General features: G+C 41.2%; 1 protein-coding gene across 1 annotated transcript in view; it reads right to left on the minus strand.

Annotated features, from left to right (window-relative positions):
* Window positions 1-22,485, minus strand: part of grik4 (glutamate receptor, ionotropic, kainate 4) — a 283,909-nt gene that overhangs the window by 89,745 nt on the left and 171,679 nt on the right. Inside the window, exons 6-7 of the mRNA XM_030107939.1 lie at window positions 15,654-15,832; window positions 9,845-9,898 (exon numbers count right to left, since the gene is read on the minus strand). Of these exons, the coding sequence (XP_029963799.1) occupies window positions 9,845-9,898; window positions 15,654-15,832 (233 nt within the window). The remainder of the gene's footprint in view (window positions 1-9,844; window positions 9,899-15,653; window positions 15,833-22,485) is intronic.

Raw genomic sequence — 22,485 nt, forward strand, 5'->3', positions numbered from 1 at the left:
TGATTACCAGTCATATCCATTGTGCTAAAAAAAGTATTTATTTATCTTTATAAACGAGCCACATTTCTGGAAGAAATGTAGGCTGATTATGTGAGTGGCGCATGCATAAAAAAAAAGGAAAAAAAAAGAAAAACAAAACTAATGTCTCATAAAAGCACACAACTTATGATGCTGTTCATAATGACTCCTTTTGGGCTTCTTGTCCCCACACGTGCTAATATGTGCAGAAGGAGCATGGATACAAGAAGAAATGAGGTTTCAAATCACTTATTTTAATTTTCATGCAATGCTCATCTTCAAATTTGTCATTAGTTAAAACAATACCGGCTGCATTACATCTCAACACCGGAGCAAAGGTACTCAAAGACTGATTAAAGAAAGAAGTCTTTAAAAGTGACAATATGAGCACCTGCAGGCTGAAGCGAAAAAACAAGAGTACTCTCAGTTCCGAGCCAGACTCCATTAGCCAGTTAATGTGTGTTGTTATTACAAGATTTACATCTTAGGCCTCTCAGCGCCTGGCTGCAGCCGGCCTGTTTTCATGAGACAACACAGCAGTTATATGTATCTTCATGCTTATTGCACCATTTGTTCAGTTAGTGGGCAGCGGATTTACTTTGCTTCACACTGGAGTCACTTCAAATGGTGAAATGTCATGAAGCAGTGTTGCTCAGGTCAGAGGAAAGAGAAAAATCGTGGAGCTGAATCAAGGTCAGAAGGTTGGTTCATTTGAATAAATAATGTGATTGAAAAAAATCAATTTGAAACTAAATGTTCTCACCCGATGCCAGAACAGGTCTGAATATATGAAACTGAAAAAAATGTGATCTGAAAGTGAAAGATAGTTTTGAAAGCGAAAACAAAAAAAAGTTGAAAACCAAAAACAAAGTGAAAAAAAAAAGATTCTAATCTGAAAATTTTAAACCTGCAAATGAAAAAAGATTACACTTTAAATTTAAAAAACAAAATTAAATGATTCTCTCAAAGGAGCTCCAGAGCTGAATCAAAATTATATTCAAGTTGTGGCGTCTGCTGGGGGTTAGATCTCATATTAGACAACATCCAAAATTTTATTTAATTTTAAAAAAGGGGAAACAGTCAAAACTGCATGCAGTTTCTAGTTAAGTATGTCTAACATTGTTCCTGATGGAGCGTACTGTGTATGTTTGAGCACTTTGAATCATTTCACCGCAATCTTCAACAACTCTGTTTGATTTTAAGAAGTTGGAGGCACTTTGAGCCACGCGGGACTCTGAAGGTTAGTACGTAGCAGCAAAACACTGAGGTTTCAGACTCGCCGTGTTCCATCAACCTCCTGAAACATTCAGTTTCCAGTGGAATCAGATCCTGCAAGGTCGTTGTCAGACCGGGAGGGAAACGAGTGTAAACAACGTCAGTGGAGCCGACAGCAGCAGTCGTCGTTCGGTGCAGGTTAATATACAAATTCTTGGGTTGATGGAGTTGTGCTCTGCTTCGCTGGAGTTGAGCTCTTCTTTCTCAACAGCACTGTTTTCAAATCCCCTCGTTGCAGGTGAGCATAAGGCGGTAAAATATTGAACTGTACAAGGTGATGCATTTACCAGTTAACGGAAAACTCACTGATCGAATGGATGAGTATTTCCATGAATCAAACTGAAAGCGGTTAATGTTTCACAGTAGTTATAAATGATCAGTTACCCTCATCTAAACTTCAAAATATCTAATTACCATCGGGAAACTCAACTTCCAGCTCACACAGACTCTGCTGCAAAATGCTTTCAAATAGATAAACATAATTCTGCTCCAGAGAAAACAAAGTCTTGAATAGGAAAAGCAGGAAGGTGAAAAAGCCAGAAGGGAGAGCAGAAGGCTGAAACTCAGAGGCTCCCTTGGCAAAAGATCTTATGTTCACTTATCAGTGTAAAATCAAGGAAGCAAAGAACACCTATTTCTCAGGGCTGATCGATAAGCACGGTCATAATCCCAGAATCCTTTCTCAAACCGTAAATTACGCGACTGGTCCTCTGCCCGGTCGGCCGGACTCTCCCAAGAGAGATGTGAAGAATTTCTCAATTCCGTTCATAATAGAAGAAGGAAGATTCAGAGGCACGTTAAGGCTGAACTCACCGAGCGAGATGTTGACTCCCCGCCCGCCTCCAACAATTAATTACAGGAGAAAAATCCCTCCATTGATCGTTTTTGCACTGTTGCACTTTGCAAATGTTTCAGTCTGTGTTTGAATCTAGAATTTTACAGATTTGTTGACATGTGTAGCTGTAGCATCCCACTCCTTTTACGAAGTTCTCTTCCTTGCAATTTTTGATTGATTATTTTTCTCACCTCCCTTCCAGGTCGATGCATTCGCTGCTCTGCTGAATTATTATTATTATTGTTTTGACCACAGAGGGACACATTTCACACTCAATAAAGACTACTTCATCAGCAACACAGAAAAAAATACTAAAAAAGTAAATGATAGACATATAAATTTAATAGATTTTGTTCTTGAAAAGCTTTTCTTTAACTACTTTTAAGAACCTCATCTTCTACAAATCGCACTGCGATTACAACAAATACATTTGAAGAATTAACTCAATTGAAGGTATATCTGCAATATTTTGCAATCTCATTAAAGAAATTCCTTACAAACTGCTTTCGCTCCGCATGATAATTTATTATTCCTGACATTTTCATTTTGAATCTACTTGAAGATGGAAAAACAGAAGACTACCCCAAGATGGTTTAAATGATTCTATTCGCTTGAAGAAGGTCCACTGAGACATAAATGTCAGGAATAAATAATAAATTGTGATACTGAGAAACAGTAATCGCTTTAAGGACCTTCTTCAAAGCCATTGAAGATTTCTGAGAAGGAAAAAAAAAAAAAAAACCCTCCACCACCAATCAGTTAATTCCTTTCATGAGCAACAATCAAATCCAGGAACGGTTTCAATCTGGCTTCTCTTCTGAAGCCGGTCAAGGTCACTGATGAGTCATTTTCCTGCTGCCGGCAATGTGTTGTTTATTATCACTTTTTATTTATTTATTTTCACTCTCCCATGCATTCACACAGAGAGCCGTAGTGTCTTGGTCCGAGGACCCTCGTCGCCGCCCTATCTGTCCATCCCTATCCGTCCCGTCGGCCTCGCTCTGAAACGCTCGGCGGTGACTCATCCCTGTGCGCTCTCTTACTCTGTGTGGTCCCAGAGGATTTATTTTGGATCCTTTTTCTATTTATTAAATACACACTGTCCCTGGGGCGAATCATAAATAGACATTGTATTGATTTGAATTGCTGGCGCCCACTGGTGTGGACGTCCCACCAGGGCCTGATCGCAGGCATGTGGCTATAACCCGCCTGGCTCTAATTAAAAATGGGATGTCCAAAAATGTCCTGCATTTAAATGACTCCAAATCAGATGTAATTATAACTCTCCCCTGTGGTCCCAGCATGGCCAGCATTAACTCCTCCAGTCTGGGCGCCTTTTCTAATAATGTTGAAATTAAGGTCTACAACCTCCATGTTACTTGTCATGCAGAATTAGCCTTTAATGCCCAGTTGGCGACAGAGAAATGGACACATTTCCTCAGTCCCTGCCCCTCCTCGCTGCTTACCTGCGGGTTTTAGGATAGCTTAAAACTCAACTAATGGCTGGAAATCTCAACTTGAAAAATCTCTTTTTTCAAACCGCTCCTCTCTTTTGTCCTTAGAGCTTTAACTAGACCACCATTTGTTTCACATGTTCTCGATTTTAATAAGTTTTATTACTTTTTTTGCTGTGAAACACTTTGTGATGATGCTATTAAAAGGTGCATAATAAATAAAACTTTGATTTAAACAATTAAAACATAGGCTCTGACCTTTCTGGTACTGATAAACAGATCTCTATCTATTGCGTCCCTGTGTGATAGGATGAAAAAATGATCACAAAAAGTTAACAGAACTCAAAGTTCAAAGAAATTATGATGTACTGACTTTAGAAAGTATGTCTCACATAACTTCAAGGGAAGAAAAATGAATTATTATCACCTTGACTAACGGACTGCGCTCAACATGCACCGCTGAGAGCGTTCGGTCGGTAAAGGCTACAGTGTTTAATTAACTGTAATACAATTCGCTATATCTAAAAATAAACACACTCAGAAAGTTGCTCATTTTATTAAAACCTCCAATCTTATCATGTTTATTAGAAGTGACTCAGTGATTCGTCTCACCTCGCGGTGTGCTTCACTTCGAGTGAAACTAATTGTGTTCATTAAAAGAACCGTTGGTGAGGAGTGATGAATCGGGCCACAGGTTTATCACTGTAACAGCTTTTTCAGGGGCCAAAGGTGAAGAAATGAGTGGTAATCTTTAAATGGAAATCACTAATGTCTTTTGCTTCTCTGAGATAATGGAAATATCAGACGGTAACACCTGCCATCATTAAAAATACATGCACACGTGTGTGTGTGTGTGTGTGTGTCAGCACACCCGTAATGACCCACGCACGCATGTAGAAAGGATGACAGTCACACACACGCCTTGCTCCCCGAGTGTTTACGGCGCTTTAGATCAGAACGAGGCCTGGAGGCAATGACAGAGGCGTTGGTATTTTTTCTAAGCAGCGAAAATTTCAATCCAATTATACCCAGCACCTGAATCAAATCCAACAAGTCATGACAATAATAACAAAACCAGATCAGCGGGTCGTCAAAAAGGCACAGCCTTTAAGATTTCTCCGAATGGAAAATGACTTCGTCCTGGCGTTTGGCATGAAGGTAGCGGTCACGCTGCTAAAATTAGTCTGCTGTCATGTCGTCACCTCCTGACGGTCCCTCTTCTCCCGTCACCCACCGCAAAGCCTGGTTCAGCTTTACTTTCAGCAGTAAAAGAAGAATCTAAAACACTTGTTCTAGAGTAGCTGAAAACAGTACAGACTGCATGCAGGGAAAACAGCATCCATGGAAACACTACATGTGACCGTTGTTACGACAAAATCTGTGGCCTCATCTCAATTCGTCTCCTGTCACCACTGAGGAGGTTTAGCATGAGTACTTATCAGAAACATAACTTTGTGATGTCTAAACATTTCAAAAATTATCAATAAACAGAGAAAAAACAACTTGTTTGTGTATCAGTCATCATGGTTCCCCTTTCAGGATTTCAGCAGGAACACTGTTACAAGCAGCACCAACACCAGCTTCCCAGTACTATCAAAAGACCACAGTAAAATTAATAATTGCCCAGCTTAAACTGTTTTGGAAAAAGCAGGCTTAGTACTTACTGATTGCACTTTTATCCATTCAACAGCCATGAAATCAACATAACTGTAGGAGATCTGAAATGGTAAATGGACGACACTTATGTAGCGCTTCTCACACTGCATTATCACATTCACCCATTCACACACCAGTGGAGGCGGCTGCCATGCAAGGCGCTCAGTCCATCCACTGGGGGCAATTTGGGGTTCAGTGTCTTGCCCAAGGACACTTCGACATGCAGACAGGGGGAGACAAGAATCGAACAAACAACCTCCCGATTGGGAGACGACTGCTCTCCCCACTGAACCACAGCCGCCCCATCTGATTATAATCAAAGTTATATCAATGGTTGAAGAAAAAACATTACAGAAGAATCACCCTCCTGCCGTAACTTCAAATTTGAAGGTGTTCATTTAATTTTGGTCTGTTGCAGGAAACTGGATTACACAGAAAACAACAGAAGCGGCCACAGAGAGAATGTGCAAACTGCACAGGAATGCTGCAAACATTGCTTGAACCAGTGATGTTCTCAACCTGACGGAGGAGCATAAAGTATTTTGTCACTGTGTGGCTCCTGGAAGTGATACTTGGTTTTGTTAGGAAGCGGAAAACAGAAGGACAGTGTAAGGAATGGAACTGTTTGATGCTTTCATGTACATATTAAAAAAAAAAATCCAGATGATTTCTTAATATTCGTAAACAAAGAACGCTAATATTATTTGATGGAGCTATGATTGAAACCACTAAGATGTGATAGCAGATGCACTAAGTACTTCAGTGTTTATGGAGGTCACTCTTGAATGCTTGTCTTTCTCTTCATGAGGACTAAACGAAGAAATTATTTCCTGCTTTGCCACCAAAAACACCAGTCTCAGTAATTAGTCCTTAAAAATAGATAATCTCCTTCAGTAGGATCTTTCATAATACTATACAGAGGTCACAATTAGTGCACTCCAGTTTTGATAAAGCATGCCGGCATTGCAAAAACATTCATCTGCCATCTATGAAAACGGCGACTGTTTAATGTGGGCTGCATGCCTTCATAAATGCATAAACAAAGATGACTCTTGCAAGTCGAATGCATATATTATTGCCTATTGTTGACGTGGAAAGTGGTGATATCAGATATAGTCCAAAAAATGTTGTATTTCCCCTTCTCGTCAGGTTGTCAAGCGGTTTTATCTTAAAAGTATAATTTTATCTGAATCTTTAAAGCACAAATGCAATGTGATCCTTTTAATGAGCAGGCTGATATTGTAAAATGTGTGTCGGCAACTGTTGTCATCTCAGATGGTGAAGAAATATGTGTCTGCCAACAATAAACCGGAAGCCTGCTGTTGTCTGCATCTGCCTGAATTCAAGAGCGAAATGTTTGACAAAGTTCTATTTTCAGGTGCTGGATGTGTTACGTAAACTGTACTCATGCCACATGAAAAACTTATATGAAAGCTACTGAGTGAAGCAGCTAACTGGGGTGTGTGTAGTTATGTGTAACTTTGTGTTTCCCCAGGGATGAACTGGATGAACACCCTGGATTCATCCACACCTTTCTGGAATCAGCCCCAGCTCCCCATCCACAACGCTGTCCAAAGTTGGAAATCAGTGTTTTGTGTGACCTGGCGAAGATATCTGCAACAAAAGATGGCCGGAAGCAACATTTAATGTCTGTTTTATGACAAGCTCTCCTCATGTACTGTATCACTGGAAATGCTTAGCTGTGTTTATTCATCGTGATGCATTACTGTCGGTGCTTTTGGGTCAGCATAGAGAATAAACTGTTATCTCAATACAAACACACTCACACACGTAGGCACACACTGCCACTGAAGTACACATCTTTTTTTCCAGCTCTTAAATATGGATTCTGTTGTTGTTTTCAGCAGCTGTAATCAATATGTAGTTTGCTGTTGCTTTCTTGCATTTTTTCCTTACTTCTGAGTTCTTAATAGTTTTCTGAGAACGTTATTAGACGGCAGTTCTTTTGTCTCTCTGTACGCTGTCATTATTGTCTTATATACGGCTCAGAAATAGAGATATGCTACATTTCTGTAATAATTTCTGCATTATATGGCGGGCAATGATTTATTCTTTGTCTTTTCCCTGGTATTTACTTTGACTTCTACAAAGCACTAAAATAATAAACTGTGAAACTTTGGGTGTTAAAGTACAAAGTACAAATTACAGAAGTACAAACGCTAATCAGATTGAGTCATCATACCAAATCCAGCATTTCCCCTCTCTCTGTTTGGCTCTGAATGTCCCCGGGTTGAGCGTCGCCGTCGCTTCCCTGGACAGCACCGCCTCATGAAACAGTGCTGCGTTTTAATAGGAAGATGACAGAGTGACCCGGGAATTCAGTGTGTCGCTGCCTTTTTCAGAAAATGTACTATCGCAGGAAGCTTGGAAAATGGGGGAACAGTGAACCGAGCGGTGAAAGAACATAATGAAACTTGTTCCTGTCCTCTGTTGTGTTTATGTGTGTGCACAAGCAGCAGAGCCATTTAAAAAGCGCGATGAATGGGATGAATCACTTATTACGACAACTCAGGAGACAAAGTGCTCCTATTTCTTTCCACACTCGTGGCTGCTGCGTTATATCCCAGGTAGCTGGAGGCTCACTGCTGACCATTTTAATGGTGTTAGCCTAACCCATTAATGATGCCCTCTCTGAGCAATAGCTGGATGTTAAGAAAATGATGGTGACGGCGGCAGCGAGGGAGAGTCTGGGGACACAGTCTGGTATCCGCTGTGAATCTGTGTGCTTTGTGGTGCCCTCCAGCAGACCTGCGCAGCGGCAGAGTGATGAGCGGGCTTATTTAGGTGTGGAGACAGAGTGGGAACAAAAAAAGCTAAAAGAGAGGGAGAGGAGACAAGAGGGCCGCGGTCAGCAGAGTCACCGTGTCAAGGGCTGCGGTGGACAGCGAGAAGACCGCGGCGGCGGCCCACTCTTAATGACACATAAATCAGCTCGATATGAATCATCTCTTCAGTGTTATTAGAGCAAAGTGTTTTGAACCTCATTAATTTCCATTAGAGAGGAGCTATCTGCTAAGTTTACTGTAGCATCAAATTTTCACTAAGCCGCCATCGTTAGGACCTTTAAATGACACCCACCGATGCTCTCAGATTAAATCACCATTATTCTGTAATTCAAAGTCCAGCGGGGGCGTGACGGACGGTGTTTTGTGTGTTTTTATGATAGCGGTGAGGAGACCTCACCTTAAACTGTTAGGAAACTATTCTACATCTACTGTATTTTCACAATGCATCATATAAGACAGTTTTGAAATGTGGGAGGGGCGCCACAGACCTTTAGGGGGGCTCAGTGGGGTTCAGGGGGATGTCTTATGTCAACATCATTCTATTTTCTTTCAACTGTCGTGATAAAATCTGGAAAAGGAGGACTCAAAACTCTAATGAAATTTCAACTGAAATTCTTAAAATTGACCCTATTGTAAATAAGACTGGAGGAAGGGATAAGGGTGGGTGTGTGTGTGTGTGTGTGTGTGTGTGTGTGTGTGTGTGTGTGTGTTAATGTGACTGTTAGCGGGCTCATCTCAGCCCCTCACACTTTAAAATCCCACAACGTAAGACATTAAGGAAACAATTCTAATTGACGAAACGTCGTCTCAACACAAATTTAACTTGCATTAAAACGATTTTAAAGCCCTGCAGATGTGACTTTAGTGTAACCAGCTGGAGACAAAGCATTCAAGAAGGGTCTGATTGATATTTCAGGCAGTGATTCGGCTGCTGGCCCGCTCCTGCTTAGAAAGCAACTTTGCAAAGACGCATTTCCTTGGGCTGCCTCCTCAGCTCTTTTTCCTGTTTGCCTCTGTCACCTCTTTTCAGGACACCGTCACCAAACACAATACGCAGCATCCAGCGCGAGGAGCCGCCGACACAGCCGCGCACGTTCACGTGAGCGCGGCTCGGCGCTGACACACTGAACTGTGTGTGTGGCGCGATGAAATCTACAAACAATACAGCGGCAAAAATCACAGAAGAAAAGAGAAAAATAAATGACAGAGACAGAAGAAAGAAAGGACAATGACATGAGTTAAAAAAAAAAGAGAGAGAGAGGAAAGCAGGGAGGAGGAAATCGACAGATGGAAAGGTCTGGAGGAAGGAAGTGTGGAGGCCCTCCCGGCTGGTTCATTGACAGAAATGAATGTTGACTGTGGGGATGATTACTTCATCATTCACTCGATGGGAGCTTGGCCGGCTTTTCACAATCATAATTATAAGAAAAATAGCGGCACACCAACTGTCACACTCATCTGAATTACACCAATCATCATTATTTATTTGTTTGGTCCTGGAGTACACTTCAGCCAATGAGAGCAGCGACTGGAGCCCGCACGGCCTCCGCAGTCGGGCTCTAATTTGCAGTCAAACGAAATGAGGGGGAAAATTGACGATATAGCCCAGAAATAATGACGCTGTGTGAAAACTTATCCGTCTCAGCTCTATCCATTCAATCATTCGTTCAAGTGAGGCGCACCAATTATAGTGCACTATTTTAATACCCCGCATGAGTTCAGCTCCACAGTACTGATGTGCTCCTATAGGGGTTTAAAATCTTCTCTCTTAAAGACAACAGTGTCTCCCACATTCTTACCAGAGACGTGAAGATGTAAGTGTAGTAGACTGACAGCATTCCCAGCTCCGACGCCTGCAGAGAAACAGAAAAGAAGGTCAAAGGGGGAGAGGAGAAGAGAAAAATAAGAAAACGAAAGCAGAAGAAGCTCAAATCAAGAATTCGAGGATTGGATTTTTAACAAAAAGGATGTTAAGTAAGAGGTCAGACGAATGCGGGGAGGTTGAAGGCGAACAGAAAGCAGCGAGGGGAAGTAATAAAAGGGAGGGGAGGAGTTGAGAGGTCAGCGATTCGGTGGATCTGCGCTCCGAGCCCACGGATCAAACTCACATCTTGATAAGAGCAGACACATTCCTATCTGACGGAGGCTCTCAATGGAGCAATTAATTTCTGAGGCGCATCAGTATGCCGCCCGACACTCTGTCTTACAATTTGATTAAATCAAAGTGAGAGTGAGGAGCGGTTGTGAAGGACGGGGCAAACTTTTCATAGTTTCATTTCATTAGAGTCATTATCAAAAAAGAAAATCCTTGAGCTATTTGCCTCACTTTAATCAGAATGCCATGCACATTATTATTAAAATCCATAAATATCAACCAGTTTCAAAGAGCACTCGCTCTTTCAAAAAAAAAAAAAAAAAAAGTGTAAATCATCGCTTGACCCTGAGTGAAAGTTTTTATGGGCATGAGTTCAACTTTTTCCACACCTGCGATTCAACTGCTTCCATCATAAACAGCTTCTACAGTGACAAGAGTCTGGAGCGGCGTAAAACCAGAGTTTAATGACATATATTTAGCTGGCATGTGTGCACAGAGTGTAACTGCTATTGGGACTGAGGCTGAATATTAAACGAAAATGTTCAACAGGAGCAAAAATAATAACAAGTTTGAAGTTAAAAAAAAAAAAAAAAAAAGAGGAGCACCACCAATTACGATAGCAAAAACACCCAAATATATGTTTCATTTATAAACTCCAAGTGACCTCTCTGGATTCTGTCAAAAAACTTTCTTCTTCAAGTACTCCGAGCACAACATTACTCTGAAACTAATATAAACTTGACTCCGTAAGGTCATTATGTGCTTTGGGGAAGTTGTTTTTAAGCGTCTGGGGTTATGGAGGGTGATGGGAGGAGGGGTGTTATTCTGCAACCCCCCCCCCCCTCCGGTCAACACATCCTCTGAGTCATGTTTCATCACTCAGGCAGTGAAAATGTATCTCTGTCACAGTTATTAAAGCTACTTCCAGACAAGACAGAAATACAGCAACAAACGTCATCTGGGTTTGTTTAGTTGAAATATATCCAGTTCCAAAAAGAAACTTTCATTAAAACATGAATATTTGTGTCAGATCAGATGAATTCCTTCCTATTGTGACTTATTGGGAAAAAAGCACAGGATGAGGCATGCTGGGAAAATAATCATTTAACGAACCCCACCGTGGTTTATTCACCATTCCCACCCTGGAAACCCCATCCTGACGGGATCTCTGCCTCACCAGAGCGATGTTCGTCATGACGACGTGATAACTAACATGATCGCTACAGTAAACCTTAAATACTGTTAAAGCCCACATGTTTAGTTTGTTCTTCTTTTTTTTTCGCCTCTGAATTCACAGCTGTTCAATTTCACAGTGAGTCCTGTTTGACTTTGCCAAGCTGATGTTCAGGCTTCTTGCTTTTGTTCTCTCTTAGCTTGCTTTTTTTTTTAAAAGCTATTCTTGAAAATATCCTTGAATATTGAAAATTTCAATATTGCAATCCAAAAATTGTAAGACACAGTGCACTTTTAATAATACATCTGCCGATGGGATTTTTTTAAAACTTTATTTTCAGGTTGTATCAAATGTTAGAAAGAATAAGTGCGACTGAGTTTCAACGCCAAAAAGAAACTTAGAAAAAGTGAAACTAAGTCATGCCATTGAGACAGAAGTGCTAGTAGATGATTTATAATCTACCAGGGATGAAGACGAGTAAAAAATCCGAAGGTTACACAAAGCAAGGTTAGCTACCCAACACCATAAGTTATTTATGTTTTACATCAATTACAGAGAATTCTTCTTCTAAGTTGGGAAACAACTGTACTGACCTTTTTTTTAAAGTCTGAAATTATTTACATTTTATTGAAAAACCAGATTCTCCCAAAAAAATTCATGCTGTCTTTTTTTTTTTTGGAAAGATTAGGTTTAATAAACTGAATTAAAATGAATCACTGCCACAGACTGGCAGTGACAATCTAGCTGCCGCACGGTACACAGTCAGCTGTTTCTATCAGGAAGCTCCTCAAAAACGACTCCAGTCTCTCACGCTGCTCCACATCTGGCGGGGTCAGACCTGTGGCACATTCCCACTGATTCCGACTGCTGTACTGCAGCGTTTTTTATAGGATTGACTGTGATGCCCTGCTAGGTGCTAAATAACTTAGAGGGGGTGCAAAAGCACAAAAACAGAATGTGAAAAAGTTTATGTAAATATTCAGGTAGGTAATAATCTCAGATGGGCTCTGAGTAGACTGCATCAATATTCTCTATCGCTTATTTTTAACTTGAAAAAATAACTCCTTGTAAATTAAATTATGGGGGATAAATACACACAGCCACTTATTTAGAATCTCTTCAAAAATTTAGGGCATAAATGAAACGTGCTACACTTCCTACATTATCCATCTGATCAATGTTCACTGATCATCAGATCAACACAAACCAACAGTATGAAGATTCATTCAGGTTTGTTGGGACTGTTTTGTACCGATATCAGAATAAGTTGGACATGTGTTTAATTAGAAGAGTAGCATGCTCCCTGACTCTACAGTTACATGAAGCACACTTTAGTCTCTCTGCCTTTGAATTTCACCTCTTTCTTTTTTGAGACGTCTACCCATTTAATCCCATGTGAAGCCCTTTTAAAAAAAAAAAGAAAAACAACCTACAAAGCCATTCCTCTATTGGTCTTCATCTGTAAAATTGTGGCTGTTGTCACTTGAACCTTGAACACACAGGCAGACTCTTCGTAAGCACTACAGTTTGACTGAGGTACAAACAAAACAGACACAACAGGGAGGTGAGAGGTGTCACAATTTCTTCAGGATCATTTCCGTCTGCAAAGGTGAATTTCTTTCCACTGTTTGACTCTTTCACACAGTTTATAAATTATCAGGAGCTCTCAGTTTGGTGAATAATGAGAAATGAGCTGGTAATGAAATCAGTGCCACCAGTAACCAGCATGAGAGACTGATTTCCTCTCATACAGGGGTTTATTCATTGGCAGTCAGCGACCAGGCTGCTCTCATGTGTAACCTGCTCCTGCTTTCAGTTCAACATTCAAAGTCTCTACATTTTTAAGATCGTGCATAAAACTTTCTTATTCGATAAAAGTTTATAGATGGAGCTGGCTCAGGTCAGCCTGGACTGTAATCCAGTTATGCGATTAATGAGTTTAAACTGCTTTGAGACAATGTTCAACTCACTTGACTCAGTTCCTTCTTTCATTTCTCCTGCACTGATATGTGACCAATGCATGTCATTAACTTTCTGGATCTCCCCTGCATTCTGCGCTCTCTGTACCTCGCTGCAGGAAGCCTGCTCTGTTTGTCTGTGAGCCGTGCTTTCTTCCCCCACCAGGTCTACAGTGAGTGAATAATTCTGCCGTTGATGTAAACATGTTTGTTTGTTGTTCTCCATCCCTTTCTTTTCTTTCATACAACCAGTAGAAAGCCACCAGCCCAGAGTCAGCATCTGCTGGAGGATGCTTCCTGCTAAAAACTTTTGTTTCTTTCCCCTTTCACTGATGAAAACAGTTGCCTCCATTAAAAAGTGTTTTTCTGCCTTATTTTGTTTTAATATAAAGTGTCCATAGATGTCTATGTTGTAATTGATATTTATGAATAAAGCTGAATTGAATTAAGAGTGAATTCAATGTGCCGTCACACAGTAACCTCATGAGTGGAATTAGCCAAGCACATAGTGGGAATGTCAAATTCTATCATCTGGTACGCAACGTAATCGCATCTGATATGCTGTCCGTTTGCATCTTCTGATCATATGTAAAAATGACAGCGTAATTGCAAACTGAAGCAGACTCCTTTCTTTCTGTGGTCTCGACCAGAAAGCCATGAGAATGCATGCTTACATGCCACTAAAAACAATCAGCTGATTAAACATCCTTTGTGGTCTCAAGTCACAGCAGCTGGAACAAGTTTCCCTGCGTTCCCTCCAGTTCTGGGCTGCTTGTGCACACGGCTTCCACTGCGCTCCTCCACTATATATCCCACTCTGGCTACGCACAACAGCGGCGTGCCGACCAGATGAGGCTCCATTCAGCATGCTAACGGCGCTGACCCCAACCTCGGAATGCTAAAACCTCAGCGAGCGACGGAGGCCTTTGTCTGATGTAAGATGCAAACGGACGAATGAAAGCAGGGGAGGCACGTGTCTTTCTAACAAAGGATGATTCCGTCCCATTGGACGACGCTGCGAGAGATCAATGTGATGACGCACGGCTTTGATACGTTCGGCAACACGAGAGGTGGGACCCCCCAACGTGTCCCCACAGCGCTGAGGCCCGTCTCCAGACAGACAGACAGAAATATGAAGAAGACAAAGAAAGGAATGAGAAGGATCGAGGGAGGGATACTGAGGACCGCATGGGGTGAGAGGTGTGAAGAAATAAAGTGAAATCATCTTTTCTGCATTAGGACGGGGAACCGGGAGAGAACAGAAGAAGAAGAGCAACTTGGTGCTGAATCTGAAGAGACAGACGGAGAAAGACGAGGAACAGAGACGGAGAGACATCCCGATGCGGGCCCCCACTGCTTTCAGGCAAAAGGTTGCCAGGGTTGCCATGGCGACTGAATGACCACTGATGGCAGCCTGAAAACTTGATTAAAAGAGAGAAGTACAGAGAGATAAATGTATGACGGGACTACAATAGAGAGAAGGAGCCGCCGAAGCATCTTGTTCCCTTTCCTTCTCCTCCCAATCTCCTTTTTCTGTCGCTTCCACTCCAGCGCTCCATCCATCGCGCTCAAGAAATAATGAGGTGTGTATCAATTACTAAGACACCATATGCTGCCACCACACAGCTGGGCTTACCGACGCTATCAGGTCTCTCAACAAATATAAGTGTCCAATCAAGAGTGCCAGTATTATCACGGAGATGAAGGGCTGAATAACATTACCCGGCACTTTTTAATTGTATGTTTAAAAAGAAAGAACAATAAAATCAAGTCATTATAATACTAATAGAAATAGAGCTTGGACGTGCCAAAGTTTAATCAGACAGTCTAAACTTTGCATTAAGAAGAAGAGGAGTGCCTCACACATTCTGAATGAATTCTTTAGTCCTCACAGAAACACAAATCATAAACTGCAACATTTACTTGTATTTTTTTTTTTATCACTTGATAGTTCCGTTGCCTTTCATTTCAAGAGTAATCCATGTTTTAAAACCAGGGCCCACTAAAGAGCTTACATTCCCATCATCCACCTTCTGATTCCAGACAGCACATGGATTGTGGCAATGAAAAATCCACCACCCCCCCCCCCCCTTTTTTTTTTTTTATCTTCGGCAGACTGCTTGTTGTGTCGTGTGGGGAATATAGCCTCTGAGGGTCAAAACTGAAGACTTGCCAACTTCTTTCAGTTTTAAAACCGATTCTCCGCACACACAAGTTCTTTTAGCCTTCAACACTCATTGCCGCCGGCGTTTCTCTGCAACTTTTTTCTTGAGATGTATGAGAATTACATAAATCTGGATCGGTGTTAGGTTGAGGCTGCAGAAAGAGAATAAAGAACAGTGAAGAGATTAACAAGGCCATTAAGCGAAAGCCGTACTAACCCGTTCCAAAATGATATGTGACATGGTGGCGTTGGCATCCACTATGATAGTGGCGGTCTTGTCATCTCTGATTTCCTTCAGAAGCGGGGTTGGGTCCTGGCTGTCGTCAAGCATGCGCACCGACAGAGTCTCCTTCGAGATGAGGAACTGCCTGAGGAGCTGCTCCAGGTTTAATAAGCCTGTCGGTAAGATACACACACACACACACACACACACAAAGACATGAGAGAGTTAGGTGCGATGAAGGAAAATACTCTCAACAAGATCGAATTCGACTGAAACAGTATCACTTTTTTAAAGTTCAGGAAATACAAAATAGTTGAGGAAAGTCACACGTTTAAGGAGTTTATACTTCAGCAATATTTTAACAAGCGCTTGCTGTCATCAAATATTAACAAAGAGCTTCAACAAAAACTTTATGAAATGCTTTGATTGTAATTATCGCGGAGCTATGAATCACAAATGGACATTTCAGCTGCTTTCCTGCTGCTTCCCCGTGGAAATAAACCATCTGACTCCAGTCGGGTAAGTGGGATTTATTCTAATTACAGCATAGCCAACCTAATCAAAATACTCCTGGCAGCATTTTAGCATCCATACATTAGCAGTCCCTGTGAGGTTACGGGCTAATTCTCGTTACAGGAGTTTAAACTATGAGGTCAGGAGAAAAAAAAATATACAACCTGAATAACTCTAAGAGCCTCAAAACTGGTGGTGTAGTAGTCTGGTATTTTCCTGACCTTGAAATTTATTCTGTCTGTGTTATATCTTGATGCGAACGCACTTGGTGCATCGGTGTAACGAGTGGCACAAACAGGTGGAGGCTGCATTCAAATGAAGCCGTGCAAGGTGAAATGTTGCGATCTTTCCCGAGGATGTGTCTGAGGCTTTGCACTGACAGTGGAAATGTCTAAAACTCACATCTCGATTTTACAAAATGTCAATCTGCTGCAAAAGCACAGGCTGCTTGAAACAAATGTGCAACAATATTGGAATGACACTCAGAATATAAATAAGCCATTTTAATGAATCACTCCCATGCAAGTATATCTATTTAAATCTGCAACAACAATGAATGTTTATTGTAGTCAAAGCAAAAGCGTCAAAACAAATCAGTCTGCATTCATCTGTAAATTAATACGAGTGGCTCTAAAAGTCTACAGCTGCTTTATATTGCATAGAAATCGTCGCTGCAGCTCGTTAAATCGCTGCAGCCGTTTGGAGGCAGGAGGACGTGTTATGGCCCCAGGGACGGGCGCAGGGTGCCTCGATTTGTTGTAGTTGTGTTAAGATTGTCTCAGCGGTGTGTCAGGTCCCTGGACGGCTGGAAACCAGAGGCAGCTGTCCACTGCTTCCCCACTGGAGAATCTCTTTTTAGAGAGATTCCTGCTATAATCTTCTCACTTTGCGCAGTTCAGTTTTAGTTGCTTAAGTCGTTTGAGCTGGAAGTGTTCCATATACTGTTGGTTTTGTGAATTGACATTGACCTTTTCTTAAATAAAACCATTGTTTTAGTTATTCTCTTGCTTGTTTTTCTTGTTTGGTTTCCATCATTTGAGCCGGGCCTCGTTCATCTGGAAAGTTTTAAAGTTTGAGTGGTAAATTGTCTCAACTCTTTGGCCATTTGTTTGGTGGAGGACTTTTCAAGAAGGGTTTCCTTTCTGGTGCTTGCACGGGGAAATTTGTGATGGAGGACAGCTGTGGATTTTGTGCGGGGGGAATTGTATTAGTGCAAACTGCTTTTGGCGTACTGAAACATGAATTTGTGGCCTAATGCTTGGTGCAAATTTCCTGCGGGGACAAGAAAGTGCAACGCCAAATCACTGCATCATTAAGCACGGCCATCCGCAGCGCTCACCTTCATTAAATCACCTGGAAATGACTCCAGACTGCTATAAACCCAAGATCGCGCATTTTTAAGCACAAGTGGCTCTTTTTGCACAATGACAGAAACACTGTTGTGTCACATTTTACGATCGGATGTGACAATTTATGACGCGCAATACTGTAGAGTTAAAGCTGAAAGAGCCTTGAAGTCATTTAAATACCTTCATCAACAGTTTTTATTGTTATTTCCTTCATCATTGTTCAAGTTGTAAATAAAAACCCACACCATCTGCCTGGGGCTGTTCGCGTTGAGCTGCTCGGTGCCGCCGTTCAGCTGTTATGTTTTCATATGATTGGCACAGCTGTTTCAGTGCGACGGGAGCAGGGATGTGACGGGCTAAGAGTGCATTTATTAAACGTTGCACCCTCCGATTAATGTTCCATTTCATCCGCACGTTTTTTGTTTTTTTTTTCCCACTGAGCATTGCTGCACCTGCTGCTTGGAGACCTGCCACTTTATGGCTGTCAATGCACTTTAGGTTTAAAACAAAGCCTAAAAAGTAGTAAAAGGAAACAACAACAAAAAGACTTTACCCATCAAACTTTTTTTGATACAAGTAAGATGAATACAACCTTCTGGGCACAGACGCACATCAACATCACCCCACCTGTTATTTTCCTTATAAAGTCATTTTAGAATGCCGTTCTGGACTTTGCCGTCAGGAGATATTTAATGTGATTTTGCCATGGCAACAGCTGAGCAATCCATCTGTCATATGAAGGCCGATTTTGGTGTGGCAATTTGAAACTATCAAGCTCACTCCTTCTGCTCCTGCACGCCACATTAAGGCGAGGCCCAGCACCGACCCGGCCGTGTTTAAAAGCTCGTGTAATTATCTCTCACTGTCTGCCGTCTCACCGCCTGTCTGTATGGAAATCTACACCGGAGTGTGTGTTTGTCTTCTTGTACCTGGCTGCTCGTGTTGGAGCACTCAGGAGACATCACTCCCTTTCTGCTGTCTGCCTACCTGCCGGTGTCTCCAACCTGTCAGATCAGTTTCCTCTGTAGTGTAAGGCAGAATAACTTTGATGAGCTTGAAATAGCTTCTGCTAAAGCGCCCTCCTTGTCTGCCTCCTGCATCCACTCTCTATCGCTACTTTCAGGGCATCAAATGCAATTTTCACATCGAGTTCACGACACTAGACGGCACACTGTACTAGATGTTGCTGGCTAAACAGCACACACACACAGGGAATAGCACCCAGAAGAAAGTTATATTCTCTTTCCCGTTGACTGGCTGTGAAAGATTCAAAGGGGGAGAGTGAATGAATCTTTTCACACTCCTGTTTACTCTGGTGAACCAGTTTCAATCAAATGAAAACATGGAGCTGAATGAGAAATTAGCTTTTCTGTAGTTAGACTTGTTTAGGTCCCTGCATAAACAAAAGAAATTCCTCGGGATTGTTTGTGTGTGTTCACTTTAGGTACAATATCCTTTGTCAGGTTCTGTATTTAAAAAGGCCAAATTCAGGATGTGGAGAGCGAGGGAAGCAGTGCACACTGGGATTAGAGTCATGTTTCTCACAATCACGAGTGAACTCAACGAACACAGTAATTTAGTTTGTTTTTACTACGTTGTATGCATTTTCTTGGTAAACCAGGCATTGTTGGAGAAAGTGTTTGGTGTCAGCCATCCACATCTAAAAGTACTGTCTCAAAACAAATGAGGTGAAGGTAGTCTCTACGCCCTAAAACACACACAAACACACTCACACACAATGCAGACACGCCTCCGATCTGCCAAACCTGATATAACCTATCTATCAATCTATTGATGCCTTTTTTTAAGATAACATAAACTGAGAGTGTCTGATCTGTTGCTACAGTTTAATTCCTTCAAAACTTAATTTAATCAAATATTATTAAGACTATTTTCTTTACAGTGGCTGGCAAAGCTACTGATTTCAAATTGTATCATAAACTTGGCTGGTTTCTATGATAAATGACTTTCCTCCTGGGAATCAAAGCTTGAGCCTGTATCCTCCACACTTAAGTTCAAGATCTGCCATCAAGGCCAATGCAGCGCCCAGAGGATTTACAGAAGGTGAATCATGTAGCACCCGTGGTGCCTGTAACGACAGACGTGTGTTTTCTTGTCTCACTGTACAGTGAAGGGGAGTCCTGCAGCAGGATGAGCTCCTGGGAAACATTTGCACCGGGATTCTGTGCAGCAGTGGCTAGTTTTTCTGCTTCTTTATAAAACTTCAAATGACCTTGTTTTCATCAGAGATTTTATGTCATTTTTAATGCTCCAGTTAGATCGCCTACTTTCTCTAACAGTCGTCTCAGAAACTGTACACCGGATAACTAAACAATCATGTAAGCTGTGAAAATTGACATTAATGCCTTTCACAAAGAGAGGGGATTGAAAGTTGTAAAGAACATGTTTAGCTCATGTTCCATTTATTATCATGGATGGGAAATAAATCATGACCGATAAAGTGACCAGCCTCGTTTATGTGTGGTCAGAAAGTGCGACAGATTAAATCAAGATTGATGTTTAAAGGTTTAGATGTTGATAAAGTTCAGGCAAGAGGTGTGTGTGCTTGCTAGCATGTGTGTTTCAAAGAAAAAGGTTGGGGCAGAAAACAGAGGTAATGAGCGCACAAATGTTATTTATTTACTAAATGAAAAGGCATATCCAGACAAATCAAATGAAGGCTGCAGGGTGGTGTTAGTGCAATATATTAAGACAGTAAGAACAGAGTTAAACACCATGGCTTTTCTATTAAACCGGCACAAAACCCAAACTACTTAACTCAAACCAACAAGCCTGTCATTGTCTTAACTTTTCATCCTTTAAACACATATTTTTTCGACTACATCTGCTTTCAATGTTAATTGCATGTAGATTTTAATGTTGTACAAACTGTCCTCATTAACATGGAAAACAGATGCAGAGTCCCTTAAAGGTGATGGCTGACATTCACCTGAGGTAGCTACTCATTTACCTTTCACATACTGTCGCCACAGGATGCCTATAAAATGTCTCTCTCTGTCACACACACTCACAGGAATGCACCTTTACACACACAAACAAACATGCAAAGCACCCCCAAGCAAATCCTGCTGCAATACTGAGGCACCGCGAGCGTAAAAACATTAACCTGCGAATACCTCTCAGCCCCTGAATATGGATTTCCTGACAGGTGGAGGTGAATAAACTATAATGAGCTTTTCACTCAGAGATGAAGCTTTCGCCATAAAGGCAGAGGCCCTTGTGACGGCTGTACATTATGATGACTCATCATTTATCCTCGGGTGGAAAGTAAGACGGACTTTCATGACATTGCCATCACTTTAAAGAGCTGTTGACGAGACGGCGAGTTGAAACATTCAGAGTGTGTCTGAACACATTCCCCTCCCCATTAACCCAAATACCCATAAAAGTGGAGCTATCGGTGCTGACAGTAATCCGGCCGTCACAGCGCAGCGGAGCCCGACGCTCTCCTGCTGATCGCCTCGCGGACGGCACAACGCACAGGATACGCTTGAAATACAAACATCTTCCCTCACAAGGAGGTTTAATTGATGGTGTTGTGGCTTGTTTGCAATCTGTGACAACTTTCTTTATGTCACAATAAACCAAACTGAACAGAAGTTCAGAACCAGACGGTGCTTTAGTGCTAAGTAGGTTTATCCTTCAGATGAGGAATTTGAATTTTAATGGTGATTTGAAAAGGCTCAAAAATCTCGTGTGGAGAGAGTTTCAGGAAGAGCAAAAATAAATCAGAGGGTCAGGGCTGCCTATTCCTACCACGATTTTGCTTTTTCTTCTCACAAGTTCTCACACTGAAAAGAAATAACTCGAGTTTAAAATCTAACAATTTGTATGAAGTGTCTGAAAGACAGTTTGAAAAACTAAAAGTTTCAAGTCTCAGTGCAAAACCACAAATAACAAGTGATGGCAGATTAAATGGAAAGATTTAACAGATATTTCAGATTGAAAACGTAAGAGTTATGGTTTAAATTGCATTTGGATCCCGAGAGCCTTCAACAAAAACATGATAATAATACAGAAAAAAATAGGTGTGGCATTTAATAAAATCTTTACTTTGAGAGATGAAGACAGAAAGTTTATTTATGTAGGAGAATACTCCCACATCAGTAAACAGAATAGAGTTATTGACTACATATCCAAAAAAATATACATATGCAAAGGTCAAAGCAGGAACAGGTTGAGTGCAGACTTATCTTTATAGTTGGAGCAGGAATATGAAAAGAATTCTCTTAAAGGAAGAAATCCATTTACCTATATATTAACTTCAGTTTTCATTTCTATATAATTGAAATATATTCCTCATTTAAAAGATAATGTGAATGTTCAAGACAGAGCACAATTCAACTACAAAGATAATAATCGAGGGAAAACATTGTGATTACTCTGGTTATAGTCGTCATCACAGCAATTGTCACCATCATTATTGGATTGACTCACGTTTGTTCCAGTGCGCTTCTCTTCGGTCCACATTATAAGTGTGCAGACAGCACTTCTGTAATATTTACAGTTGCTATTGTCGACATGATCTGCCATCACTGCTTCTTGGAAGAAATTAATTTATAAGCCCAATGCATTTGCAAATTAGAATGAAGATTAGAAAAGATGCATCAATGAAACAGTGGAGCCACGGTACGAGACGCAGCCGACATTTATAAAAAGGTAAACATACATTAATTATATTCTTGTGGTGCAACACGGATACTGCAGATGTAATATTCATGTTCCGGGATTAATGACGGTGCTTTATGCCAGTCGTCCTCAAGATGTTTAATGAAGAAATATCACGGTAATTATGTTCTGCACTTACTTAGCATCTCTTCTTTAGCTAAACCCAAATGAGTTGTACCTCTGCACTGCAGACAACAGGCAGCAGCAGTTTTGCTAAAGCTAAACCTTCTAATAAGTGGATTTATTGACCACAACGAAGTGAAACCGAAGCAAAT

This window comes from Salarias fasciatus, chromosome 14 (assembly GCF_902148845.1).
Source record: "Salarias fasciatus chromosome 14, fSalaFa1.1, whole genome shotgun sequence".
Taxonomy (NCBI): Eukaryota; Metazoa; Chordata; class Actinopteri; order Blenniiformes; family Blenniidae; genus Salarias; species Salarias fasciatus.